This window comes from Puma concolor, chromosome C2 (genome assembly GCF_028749965.1).
Source record: "Puma concolor isolate L17-30 chromosome C2, mPumCon1.1.hap2, whole genome shotgun sequence".
In the NCBI taxonomy this organism is placed as follows: domain Eukaryota; kingdom Metazoa; phylum Chordata; class Mammalia; order Carnivora; family Felidae; genus Puma; species Puma concolor.
The window spans coordinates 156,593,518-156,607,390 of NC_141675.1; the positions used below are offsets into that span (position 1 = coordinate 156,593,518).

A 13,873-nucleotide genomic window follows, 5' to 3' on the forward strand; every position below is an offset into this window, starting at 1 on the left:
GGTTGTGAGCTGTGGTTGTTGGCATTTGGAGTAATGTTGTCCTGAGTCACCCCTTTTCTCTTATGAGTGGGTGCTGCCCCTCCAGGCACACTGTGACCACCTGCGGGGGGACCTGCCTCCGCGGGCTCCCGGCTGCGGCCAGCACGGGGCTCCCTGATGCAGGGACTCCCGCGAGGCTCGAGCTGGCACCTTGTTCCACCTCCCACGTTACAAGCTGTGTCCCTGCCCCCATGAGGGGTGTTTCCGGTCTGCTGGGGACCCGGGCTCTAGCGCCCCCCAAACCGCCTCTTGGGTCAACGCCATCTTGGGGTCTGGAGACACGAGGACGGGGAAAGACGAGTTTGTACGAATTGAGGAAAGAGGTCATGACATCTCAAAAACAAAGCAGAAAGTGAGACCCAGACGCGCACGACAGGAGACCGGGGGTTCCCTCCCTCTGATTCCGCGCCTGATTCGGGGCACGGGTGGGGCTGGGGGGGCCTGGGGCCGATGTTTCCCGTGGGGCGGCTGTGACACAGGCGGGGCCCACGCAGCACACGCGTCCCCCGCTCGTTCTGGAGGCCGGGAGGCCGGCACGGAGGTGCGGGCAGGGTGGGCTCCGGCCGAGCGCCGTGAGGGAAGGGTCTGTCCCAGGCCCCTCCCTCCGGGGCCTGCAGAGTCCATCTCTGTGTCCGGGACACCGGTCGAACTGGACAAAGGGCCACCCCAACGACCTCGTCATCAGTAATCACATCGGCAAGGACCCTATTTCCAGATACGGTCACGTTCCGAGGTTTGGGGGTTAGGACTTCAACACTGGGGTTTTTGAACGGGACACGCCTCGAGCCATGACAACCGTGTCATAAAAGTATTTAGGGTCTGGTTTGCAGGATGTCTGCTGGCGTGATGACAGATGTAGAAATGTTGCAAAGGGTCTTTTCTGCACAGCAGCGTGGTGTGTGTGTGTGTGTGTGTGTGTGTGTGTGTGTGTATGCATTTGGTCTGCACGCCTCCTGGCCTCGGTCTCCCCGTCTGTCCGATGGGGTGCCCGTCCACTGAGTGACGCTCTGACTCTGGCTCCACAGGTCACCAGTGCCTTGCAGCCGCTGCACCCCTCCGTCCACCACCTGCAGTCGGCCAGTGGGGACCCCTCGACCACGGTGTCGCAGCTGCTGCTGGGCCTGCCGTGGCCCGTGCCTGTGGCCAACATCTCCGCGACGCTACACAGCATCGTGCAGCGTGTCTATGAAGTGATCGACATCCGGGTGCAAGGTGCTGCCTTTCCTCTCCTTGGTGGCCGTGGCGGGGGGCGGGGCTGCAGGGATGACAGTCCAGCAGGTGGGGGGTGGTCCGACCTGCGTTCAGCTCATCCTGGCCCAAACCGGGTTTAAACTCCGAGCTCCAAAGTGCGGGTTCCAGGAGGGTTTCGCCCTCGCTCTGCCCTCCCCACCGTGTCTCCCCCACACCGACCAGGGTCCTAACACCCCAGTGCCGGTCAGCAAATCCCAGAACAAATGAACCCCAACCTGTTCCGTCAGCTCTCAGCTCCCTCACCATCCCTCTTGCTTTGGGAGGCCCGTCCAGGACAACTGTGCAAAACCGAACTTGGTGAAGCACACAGAGGTGGCCTTGTTTCTGGAAGAAACTGTCTGTATTTCTTCTTGTGTGTGGGAGGGGTCTGTGTCAGGGGTCGGCAAACATTTTCTGGGAAGGGCCACACAGTAAATGTTTTGGGCTGCGGGCCACGTGGCTTCCGTCTCAACGGCTCAGCTCTGCCCTCGTGGCCCGAAAGCAGCCGTGGATGGCATGTGAGCGGAAGGCTGAGCCCCGTGGAACGTTCCTGCCCATGGGAGGCAGCTGCCCCTGCTGCTCCCCAGCTGCGGGGCGATGGCTGCTCTTGCCGTTGCAGCTTCTGTGACACCGAGGGTCGCCCTAAGGGGGGTGCGCCAGGGTCTGGAGGCCGCCGAAAACTCTGGCGATTGCATTTTACTCCCTTCGATATCCACAGATGTTCTTGAAGACTGAGCCGAGCCGTGCCAATAGGAGAAGAGCCTGTGTTGTCCGCTCCGACAGGGCCCTCGGTCGCAGACCATGGAAGGCACCTGTAGTGTGCATACAGGGTTTGCGACTCCAGGCCGCGAGATAAGGCACAGAGCAAGGAACTCGGGGCCGTCCCGTAGGGGGTCAGAGAGAGTCCACTAGAGGACAGTGTGGGGAGAGACTAACGAAGGGGGGCTTGGTCTAGGCTGGACATTCTCCGTACATCTCGTCTAGAGGGAGGTGGACGCCAACACCGAGAGAAGCCGTGATTGGTCAAGAGCGAATAGTCACTCATTTGGCCGAGGGAGTGGGGTGGTGTTCCGCAGGTGACTCGGTGGTCCGTGTTTCCCATGTGGCTTGGGTGGACTGTGAAGCGGCCTCGCTCTGTCCCCCTTTGTCCTGGCTGCTTCGGGATCGAGTGGGTATCCTCGTCTGGGCCGCTGTTCCATGAGACTGGCCGACGGGAGAGTGGCAGGTGCCTTCTGAATGCCAGAAGCAGTGGCTCCTTTCTGGTCCAGAAAACTGCTCGTGTACGAAGTTTGTCCTTGGGAAGGAGGCTGGGACCCCATCACTCATGACCCTTCAGACGACACAGCCCCAAAGCGCTTCTCTCAGGCAGCAGCAACCACCTGGGCACAGGTGGCCCTGCGAGGGGAACTTGCCACATACCTGACACACGGGCCACCTGCTTGGATGAAGGCGCCTGGTGGGCCCCGGGGCTCTCTAGGACAGGGCTCCAGAAGTGACCCCGGGACCCCTCCCCGTGGGACTCCCATCTGGAGGTTAACGTGAGTGACCGGGTGGTCATGGCTGTGACGAGTGTCCCCCCTGTTCTGCTTGTCAATAGATGTCAGTGGGTGCTTCTTGGATGAAGTCGATGCCTCCTCCAGGGAGGAGCAGTGTTTGAACGTGGAGGGCTTGCGGCAGTGCACCTGTCACCCCTAGCCGCTGACCTCATCACCCCAGAAGCTGAGCTGCATGAATGGGGGTGAGCCTCCCGGCCCTCCCAGCTGGGGGAGGCATGGCCTAAGGAACCTTTCCAGCCTAGAGGGCCCATAGGCCACAGAGCCCCTCTGGTCGTGCACGGAGGAAAAGGCTGGTTTATGCCCAGGGGAGAGTCAGTTCCTTCCAGCGTACCTGGTCTCAGAGCGGGCCGTCCGCCCTTCGATGGAGTGAATGTTCCTTTACGTGTGTTCACCCTGCTGGGTGCGCGTGCAGAAAGGTCTCAGCCTTTGCTCTCGGGAGACTCAGTAGAGAACACAGCCAGATGCGTGCCAGGCACAGCATGTAAGAAGATGCCTGTATAGCTTAGTGTGTAAACCGGGACCCTTCCGAGAGCGTAGAGGCATGATCAACACTTATATGGGCCCACAGGAGGGACCTGGACTGTCCCTGTAACTGCACGGTCAACCCAGGTGACACCAATAAGCAGGTACATAGCTCTGGTCCAGGTGGGTCAGGGGAGTGACAGGTGCTGGGTGTTCTAGTAAGAAGTGGCTGTGTTTTGAAAGTGCTGCGGAGTTGGTCACCAGAGAGCCGGGATCTGCACGGCGGAAGGCGGTGGGGAGAGGCGGGATCAAGGCACCCATGGAGACAAGCACTTGAGACTTAGGGATTAATTCGATGCAGGGCAAGAAGAGGGGAGAAGGCAGCAACTGTTGTGCAGGTTAAACCACGAACAGGTGGGGATCCCCAAGTGAGTCCAAAAAGGCTACGGTTATTCGCACTGATGATAATAGTTTAAATTGAGGTGGAGGTGAAATTGAGGACCCATGCCAGGTGCTGACCGAGCTGGGTGTTTGGTGCAGGAACCCCGAGGGGGCCACGCTGCATGTGTAACTCCAGGGCGTCGGCATCCAGGTGGTACAATATGGCCAGGATTGGGAGAAGGGATGGGGGTTTTGGCCGAGGGACACTGTTATTTAGGAGTCCGTGCCAGAGCAGGTGCAGACAAATAGCCAGGGGGAGGCAGGAAGCACGGCAGGGAAGAATGAAGCATCCTTCCCAGATGTGCACCACGAAGGGGCTCAGAGAAACCAGGCCGACCTGGAGGAGGCATGACTCTCAGGAGGGGCTTTTGAAAAGATGGGAGACACCAACATACATTCGTGTGCTGGTGGGGAGAGACCCTGGCCTATTCCTGCAGCTTTGGGACCCACTTCGAGCCTTCCTACTCTGGGAGGCCACCCTGGGAATGTCTTCTCCCACTCCCCGCAGGGCTTCCCCAGCTGGGGATGATGGTCACCTGCAGCTAGTCTGCTGTGTGGCTTGGGGTGGGGATGGGGCATGGAGCTGGAGCCTGCTGGGCTGTCTGTAGGTGGTGAGGCAGCAGGTGCAGGTGCCCAGTGGGCAGCTGGGATGGTGACCAGAGATGAGCAGCTGGAACTGCCAGCTTGCATGGAGGGTGCTGAGGGTCAAGTTAGCCTTCGTTCATCCATCCATCCATCCACCCATCCATCCATCCATCCATCCACCCATCCATCCATCCATCCATTCATCCATCCATCCATCCATTCATCCATCTATCCATTCATCCATCCTCTAACCATCCATTCATCGATTCATCCATCCACCCATCCACCCATCCATCCATCCACCCATCCATCCATCCACCCATCCACCCATCCATCCATCCATCCATCCATTCATCCATCTATCCATTCATCCATCCTCTAACCATCCATTCATCGATTCATCCATCCACCCATCCACCCATCCATCCATCCACCCATCCACCCACCCATCCATCCATCCATTCATCCATCTATCCATTCATCCATCCTCTAACCATCCATTCATCAATTCATCCATCCACCCATCCATCCATCCACCCATCCACCCACCCACCCATCCATCCATCCATCCATCCACCCACCCATCCATCCATCCATTCATCCATCTATCCATTCATCCATCCTCTAACCATCCATTCATCGATTCATCCATCCACCCATCCACCCATCCATCCATCCACCCATCCACCCATCCACCCATCCATCCATCCATCCATTCATCCATCTATCCATTCATCCATCCTCTAACCATCCATTCATCGATTCATCCATCCACCCATCCACCCATCCATCCATCCACCCATCCACCCATCCATCCATCCATCCATTCATCCATCTATCCATTCATCCATCCTCTAACCATCCATCCATCCATCCATCCACCCATCCACCCACCCATCCATCCATCCATTCATCCATCTATCCATTCATCCATCCTCTAACCATCCATTCATCGATTCATCCATCCACCCATCCACCATCTATCCATTCATCCATTCCCATGTGCAGCACACTCTAATGAGTGTCTGCTATTCGCCAGGTACTCTTCTAATGGACCCTTCAGTGCCCAAGAGCCCTCGCTGCCTTGACTCCCATTTCACTAGGGAAGATGACACAGGTGTGGACAAATACCAAAGGTGGGGAAGTGGTTCAGCTACTGAGACTAAGGAGAGTGATGGGCGAGGTGAGGCCTGCAGGGGGTGGGGGGGGGAGGGCAGTCTCAGGTTGCCATGGCCAGGGCAGGCCCCTGGACAGGATGACCTTTAGGCAGAGACCAGAGTGCAGTCGGGGGTAAGCTGGCAAGGAGGATGTGTGACTGAATGATAAACCCCAAAGATGTCTGCATCCTGACCCAGGGCCTGTGATCCTGTCCCTTACCCAGCAGAAGAGACCTTGCAGATGGGATTAGCTAAGGGTCTTGAGGTTGGGGGGGGGGGGCGATCTTGGATTATTTGTAAGGGCAGAGTCACCACAGGGTCCTTATAAGAGGGGGGCAGAGCCAGGGAGAGGAGATGTTCTAGGGAGACTCCCCTGGATTCTCCAGAGAAACACAACCCTGCTCACCCCCGCGTCTTAGACTTCTGATCTCGGAACCTAAGAGTGGATTTCTCTTGTAAGCACCACGTTTGTGCTCATTCATTATAGCAGCTCCAGGAAACTCAGACCCAGGGTGAGGCCAGGCCCCAGCAGAGGCGCATGCACAGTGGAGTCCAGGAACGTGGAGGTGGTGGGCACAGGGTGCAGCGGAGTGGTTGGGGACAAGGGGCTAGGACCTTGTGCCCGTGTGGTAAGGCCATGGAGATTCTTCAGTCTTTATTCTGGAAACTTGTAGACAGGTATGAGCACAGAGAGGAGTATGATGAAAATCTGCTGTTCCCCTGGGACCCTTTCTGCTCCGTCTCTGTCCCCATCGGCCGCTCACCCCCACCCCGTTATCCGGAACCCTCTCCACCATATCACTTCATCTGTCACTGCTCCAAGATGTATCTCTAGGAGATGAGAGTAAGAGATGTTTTTTAATTTTTTTAAATGTCTTATTTATTTTTGAGAGAGACAGAGTGCACGCAGGGGAGGAACAGAGAGAGAGGGAGACACAGAATCCGAAGCAGGCTCTGAGCTGTCAGCACAGAGCCCAACACGGGGCTCGAACCCACCAATCGTGAGATCATGACCTGAGCCAAAGTCTGACGCTCAACCGACGGAGCCACCCCAGTGCCCCAAGACTGAGAGATTTTAAAAAACACCCAAATACCATCTCATATCATCCTTTAAAAAACCAAAACAAGGGGCCCCTGGGTGGCTCAGTCAGTTAAGCATCCGACTCTTGATTTCAACTCAGGACATGATCTAACAGTGTGTGGGTTCAAGCCCTGCATCAGGCTCTGTGCTGATGGTGCAGAGCCTGCTTGGGATTCTCTCTCTCCCTCCTCCTCTCTCTGCCTCTCCCCTGCTTATGCTCGCTCGCTGTCTCCCTCAAAAATAAATAAACATTAAAAAAACAAAAACAAAACAGGAGTTCCTTAGTATCATCAAACATCCAGTCTGTTGAGATTTCTGATGCCCCACCATCCTCCCCATCATTTTTTAACAGTCTGTTTGAGGTGCAATCTGGGGTTTCCCCTCCACCTCTCTGGGGTCCACCTCTCTGGTCCCTTTGCCCAGCTGAGCCTCCCGTAAGCTGGGATCTGCCGAGTGGCATCCGGGAGGAGCTGCCACTACTTGTCACCTCCTCTGAATTTTCTAAACCACAGCTGGTTCTTCCTTTAATGGTGCCCAGATCCCTGAGCATTTGGTGAGGCCAGTGGATCCCTTCACAGAATGTGCCCAGGTGCATCAAATGCACAGGATGACGAGGCAAACTGACCATACGGGGACACAGTTATCAAAATCTTATGACCCCGAATGGTGACACAGCTGTCCGAAGCCACACTGTCCCCTCCCATCCCTTGGGTCCCCTGTCCATTGCTGGGCGTGGCCGCTCTGTCTCCCCACCGGAAGACTTCACAGGAGGGGCACGCCTGTGGCCTCTTGTCTCGGAGATTCCCGAGGGAATCAGGTGGTTGTCTATTCTGGAAACACCTCCGTAGAAGACACTTCCCTGTCACCTTCCTTTCCCTGTGTCCCCACTTTCCTGCTCCAGCTTCCCAAAGTAGCTGCTTAGGAGTCCTCGTCTCAGGTCCTGCTTCTGGGAGAACCCAAACTGAGTGGGAAGCTATACACAGCCTCGTGTACTGATTAAATCGTGCAGTTTAACCATGCTAAACCATCCAGAGGATGCTAGAGAAGTGCCAGACTGTCCTGTGGTAGGCAGCTTCTGTGGTTTCTGTGGGTACCAGAGCCTCGACCGAAGGAACAACTACATTTTATTTTATTTTATTTTATTTTATTTTATTATTTTTTTTTTAAATTTTTTTTTCAACGTTTTTTATTTATTTTTGGGACAGAGAGAGACAGAGCATGAACAGGGGAGGGGCAGAGAGAGAGGGAGACACAGAATCGGAAACCGGCTCCAGGCTCCGAGCCATCAGCCCAGAGCCTGACGCGGGGCTCGAACTCACGGACCGCAAGATCGTGACCTGGCTGAAGTCGGACGCTTAACCGACTGCGCCACCCAGGCGCCCCTATTTTATTTTATTTTATCTTTGATTTCATTTCATTTCATTTTATCTTATTTTCTCTTATATTATTTTGTTATTTTATTTTATCTTATCTTTTATTTTATTATTTTATTATTTTATTTTATCTTATTTAAAAAATGTTTACTTATTTTTGAGAAAGAGAGAGAGAGAGACAGAGCACAAGCAGGGGAGGAGCAGAGAGAGGGAGACACAGAATCCAAAGCAGGCTCCAGGCTCTGAGCTGTCAGTGCAGAGCCCGACACGGGGCTCGAACTCACGAACCACGAGATCGTGACCTGAGCCGAAATCAGATGCTTAACCAACTGAGCCACCCAGGTGCCCCAGGAAAGGCTGCATTTTAATTAGACGCTAGCAAAAATAAAGATTCTTTGTCTCATCTATATTCTTGGAGCCCTGATGTCTGCCTATGATCCCCATCCAGGGTACGAACCCCTGATGTAGACGCACCATCGGATTCAGATTCAGGTTTGACCCTGTTTTGGCAAGACTCCTTCATACTCCACAGGTGGTGCCCCTTTCTTCCATGATACGTGAGGTCCCGTTCCTGTGGCTTCAGGAGCAAGCAGGACATTGCCGTCTGTCCTTGGAGTCAGACCAGACTCTGGAGGGCGCTCAGCGGCAGACGGGACGATATGACTGCACCTGTGTTCAGGCGTGCTCTGCTGTTGGGCAGAGAATAGACCAGAGGGGTCGTGGCAGACCCCAAACCCGGTCTCTCCTTCCTTAGTGACGGCACTTGGAGTGAGCTTTGTGTGGATGTGTGCCCAGCCACAAAGACCACATTTCCCTACCTCCTTTGCAGGTAGGGTGGCCCATGACTCACCTTAGCCAATGAGATACAGCGGAAGTTTCCAGGGGGGTTGGGAAGACTGCATGAGGGCACCGGCCCTGCTGAGACCAGGGTGGACCCGGGACTAAGATGGCCAAGGCCGTGTTCACGTGGTGAACACGCGGTGACTTTGAGGATAGACCCTCGGGACGGAGGAGCACAGACCGCGAAGGAGCCTGGGCCTGAGGTGGCTCAGACGTTCTCCACGTGAGGGGGACACCTGCGGGCCCAGCCCCATTCCATGGGCTTTCCCACCATGTGCAGCGGCTGACCCCGCTGTAACTGAGCTGGGCAGGGTGCAAAGCGGGGTATGCGGGAGCAGCGGCTGGCGGGGGACAGCGGGCACGCTGGGGACACACGTCGGCAGGCGACACCAGGCCTCGCGACCGGGCACGAACTGCAGGCGGGGGCTGGCGGGAGAGGAGGGTGCAGGACGGGCTGTGACGGGCTTGGCACCTTCGCTTTGGACTTGGCCCACCGCACGCGGTCCCGTCCTTCCTCCCAGAACCTGATGTTAGTTTAACAGCTTGTACCTACAGAGGAAGGGCAAACGCTGGTGTCGGTGCCCCAGCAACTGTTTCTGTCTTCTTGGTCACTCCCGGGTTTTTGGCGCTGTTTAAATCCTGCCGTCAGTGCGGTTTTGTGCCTGGCTTCCCTCACTCACCATCCTGTCACATAGAGTTTTCCAGGATGCAAACCGGTCTTCACGAGTATGGTTTCCGATGGCTGGGTGACAGAGCGGTCCCCTCACACGCGGTTTCGCTTTCCACGGTGTCACCCGCGGTCTGAAAGCCGACGAAGTTCCTTCCGATGTCATGTCGGCACGTAGCCTGGTCACGTGGGTATCTTGTCACAATGCCCATCAGTGCAGGAAGGGTGAGTTCCGGGCAGTAAGATATTTTGAGAGAGAGAGGCCACGTTCACGTAACTTTCGTTACAGAATATTGTTATGATTCTATTTTGTTGTTACTGTCGCTAATCTCTCCCGTGCCTGACTTATAAGTTGAGTTTTATCACAGGGACGTATGCAGGAGAGAGCACAGAGTATGTGAGAGGGTGCGGTGCCATCCGTGGCTCAGGCATCCGCTGGGGCTCTTGAGATGTCCCCCCTGCGGAGAAGTGGGGAACCCTGTGATCACCTTCCGCAGCAATGACATGAGGCTCTGGGCAATCTTCCTCATGGGGGGGCACTTAGTTTGCTCCCAACATTCTGCTCTGCAGACCAGAACTTCCACTGACTCTGCGAAGTGGTTAAGGAGAGTGTTGTTATCACTGAGCATGAATTGATTGGTAATATAATTCAATGCCCTTTCCCCTTTAAAGGAGCATCACAGTGAGGTCCGTCCCTTTGCTCATAATAATAACACGGCCAAGAGCTGCTTAGCACTTAACTCACCGTGGCTTTGTAATAAGCTCCTTATGGTCTCACCTCGGTTAACCTGTAGAGCGCCCCCAGGAGGCACCTGCCCCTATCACACTTACTTTCAGAAGAGAAAGTCCAGGTAAAGGAAGGTGACCATTGGCACAAGATCCCAAAGCTGGATCAACCCGGTCCCCGTCCGTCACCCGAGGCGACCTTTCCTAGCAGTGTTCTGGCTGGAGGACACCTCTCCGATTTTGAATGATCTGTTCCTGACCCAGAGCCGCCACGGGGCATCCCACTGGCCGTGTCCCCGTGTGTAGGGTCAGGAGTGGACCAGCACTCTAGGGCGGTGGGATTTTTCTTTGCTGATGCAGAGCCGGACTGGGGTGATAATTGAAGGTTTTTATTTACTGACTCTTCCCGCTCTGCTGTGGGTAAGGGGCAGAGGCTGTGAGCCCCCGCTGGGGAGGTGGCTGGTCCCCAGCACCCCTCAAGGAGCGGGCGGTGTGCAGTCCTCTCCCACTGGAATGTTCCATCTCGTGGCAGATGAAATCCCACGGGGCCGGGAGGCTCGTTTCCTGGTCACTGCCAGTGCACCCCTGTACTTGGCAAACAGTAGGCACTCAGCAAGTGTTTATTAGGGGTGACTATTCCTCGGGTCCCCGGATGTTAAAAAAAAATGCACCTGCCAGCTTCACTTCCGGCCACAAAACGCTCCTCTGCTGTGCTTCCTGACTCTGGGGTCTGATTCGACATCAGCACCACCCTCCACGCGCAAATGTGCCCACTAAGCCTCGCCCAGAGCCTCCCGCAGACCATCCTCTGTCTCCTGTACTGTGGCCTCCGGGGGAGAATCCTGTCCTTCGGCGAGCACAGAGGTTGGAATACAGTCACCGAAAATCCTCTGGCTAGTAACCTGAAGAGACAGCAGACCCCACTCACCGTGAGGGATGCCATCAGCCGGACTCTGCCAGGCTGTTCGACGCCGCGGGCGACAAGATTCCCTCGAGATCAAGGGCTGCTCGAGAGCGAAACACAAGTGGGAAAAACTCGGCACCGCCCTGACCTCACTTCTCGCAGGGCAGGGAGACACAGGCGGCGTTTCCAGACCAGGAAGGCGGAGTGAATCCCAACTGCACATCGCTCAGGGAAGCGGCATATGTTTTCCATTTAGACGCTGATATAAATGAGCAGTCTACTGGAATGGTTTGGAAGTACAGACCCGTGGAAAATACAGCACGAATCCCCGATGCTGTTCCTGTGAAATTAGTCATCCAGCGAGTGACGCGATGGGCGGCCGGATTCTTGCACAAAGCAAGAGCCATCAGAAATAACCTCGCGGTGCCTGCTTCTCTTGCGGGAACACGATCTGTTTTCGGGACCAGGTGGAACTGTCTTCAGGGTCCCCCTAACTCCCTCCCACACTGTCTCCTTCCCAGCTGGCGCCTCACAGCTGTTCAGCTCCATGAAGAAACGTCTCGCCAACCCGTGGCCTGGCCAGCGCAGGGCTGCTGGCTGGAGAGGCGGCCGGGGCTGGCGAGAAGCAGCCTTTCAGGTTCACGGACGCCAGCGTTCCTCATTGGCAGCCAGGCTTCCGATAATCGGGCGCTCAGCATCTTGGCCAGAGTCCTCCGCATTTCCACCTTCACAGGGTGACACCTTTTCAGGTGGCAAGCTGGCAGATTGGAGGGAAAAGAGGAACAGAGGCGGACCCGGGAGACCACGGGAAAGGGGGCGTTCCCGGTAGCACTTGATCTGCTTCTCCAGAGATGCGTCAGGGTTGCCCAGAAGAAACGCGGTTCCAGACCCGGGGACACAGGGAATCTGCCGTGTGTCACCGAGACAAATGTCAGGCTCCGGACCTGGCTCACGGCTGTAGGATGGCGAAGACGTGAGGGCAATGGTACCCTCGGATCACGCAGAGTCAAGAATTGGGCATTATGTTCTGGGGCCACGTTTTCAGAGGAGCGTTGGAAAGCTCTAGGGCGGTGGGAAGGTGTCCTGCTAGTGAGGGACAAGAACCCAAGTTATTGGGAAGACAGAGGGAGGGGGTAGAAAGACCGTTTCCATTTGAAACGGCTCCGGGTCTGTCCTAGGGAGGTGCGATCAGCCTTCGACTGTGAGATGTGCAGCAAAGCATATAGGAAGCTTCCCATAAGCAGCACTGTCCAGCCGGCAGCGGCCTGGAAAAGCGGTTTAAGAAGAGGCCACCTCCTGGATGGCTGTGGCAAAGAGCCACAGACGAGGTGCCTAAAACCACAGCCGCTGACCCTCTCACGCATCTGGCGGACCTGGAGGACGGGAGTCTGGTGACGGCATTTGAGGTCAGCCCTGGTGATCCTGGATAATCTCATCTCGAGATCCTCAACTTGCTCTCACCTGCAAAGACCCTTTTCCCAAGGAAGGTGGCATTTCTAGGTTCTGGGGATTAGGACCTGCTGTCCTGGGAGGTCACTATGCAGTATAGCACCCAGGTGGGATAGACAGCAAGAGAACTTTGTCATTACTTGTTGGACAGTGTTGCCGTTGACTGCCTCCTTGACCTTTCCGGGCCTCAGTTTTGTCCTCTGTAACATGGGATCCTAGTAGAGTCATCACGTAGCGTTGTTGGAAGGACTAAACAGGAAAACCTGCCTGGTGCCCACAGCACTCGGCAAATGCTGGCTGTACCCGCATCACTGACAGCTCGCACAGCGGCATGACCGGTGTCGTCGGAGAGGGAGCTCAGGGCTCCCTGTGAGCGTCCCCACGGTCCAAGTCCCTGGACGCGGGCCACGCTGGCTTGGTCATTCGGGCGCGCGTGTCTGGCACGGCAGTGGGCTTTAATTCAGCGTCGTTTCCATCAGTGTCGGTGGTGATGCTGAGTGTGCAGTGATGTTCGATGAACGTCGAACCACGGGAAGTTACCGCGGTAGTTGGTCAAAAATGGTTGAATGTGGACAAGTGCGAATAGCTCCGGGTGTTCGATGGGAGAAAGAGCCACGTGAGTGCTTGGTGGTGGCGTTCATTACCCTCGGCGGGGGGGGGGAGGGGGGGGCTCCTCAGGCCCCCAGACTCTCTCAGTGGCGGGAACGTTGGGCCCACGGCAGCACGGAAGGTTTCACAGCATTCGAAATAGCCGGGTCGGCAGCTTCTTGGCCCAGGGACCTAGGGACCGACTGCATCTTAACTGAAGAGTGAGTGAATCTCTGGCCAGCCCGGTGCCTTCTAGACTCTTCCCGTGCCCCATTCATCAGGTCATTTCACAGATGTAGCGACAGCCTTTTTCATTTTTTAAAAATTTTATTAAAACTTTTTTTTTTTAATGTTTGTTTATTTTAGAGAGAGACAAAGAGCCCAAGCAGGGGAGGGGCAGGGAGAGGGAGACACAGAATCCGAAGCAGGCTCCAGGCTCCGAGCTGTCGGCACAGTCGTGCGGCCTGCCAACGTGGAAACATTGTGCTTTGAGCGGATTTGGGGGGAAGGCGTGGCAGCCCTTCCTTGCTTTCCCCACGACCCCTTTGTTGCTGAGGGGCAGACTGACCGCCCCGTGGTTGTTGGAAGGTTGGGCTGCAGGGGCGTCTTTTTGATTTCAGGGTTCCAGTGGCGGGGAGGTGGGGGTGAGACCCACAGTCTCAGGCCCCAAGACCTGGCCGCCCCTCGGCCAAATCACGTCTTCCTTTTCTTGCCACAAAAGATGGCACCGGGAAGGATGTGAAACTGCGTCCCTGTCCGTTTGCGTGACAAACGC

General features: G+C 56.0%; 1 protein-coding gene across 1 annotated transcript in view; it reads left to right on the forward strand.

Annotated features, from left to right (window-relative positions):
- Positions 1 to 13,873, forward strand: part of UMODL1 (uromodulin like 1) — a 67,210-nt gene that overhangs the window by 13,009 nt on the left and 40,328 nt on the right. The window contains exon 5 of the mRNA XM_086676033.1: positions 1,065 to 1,251. Within this exon, the coding sequence (XP_086532159.1) occupies positions 1,065 to 1,251 (187 nt within the window). The remainder of the gene's footprint in view (positions 1 to 1,064; positions 1,252 to 13,873) is intronic.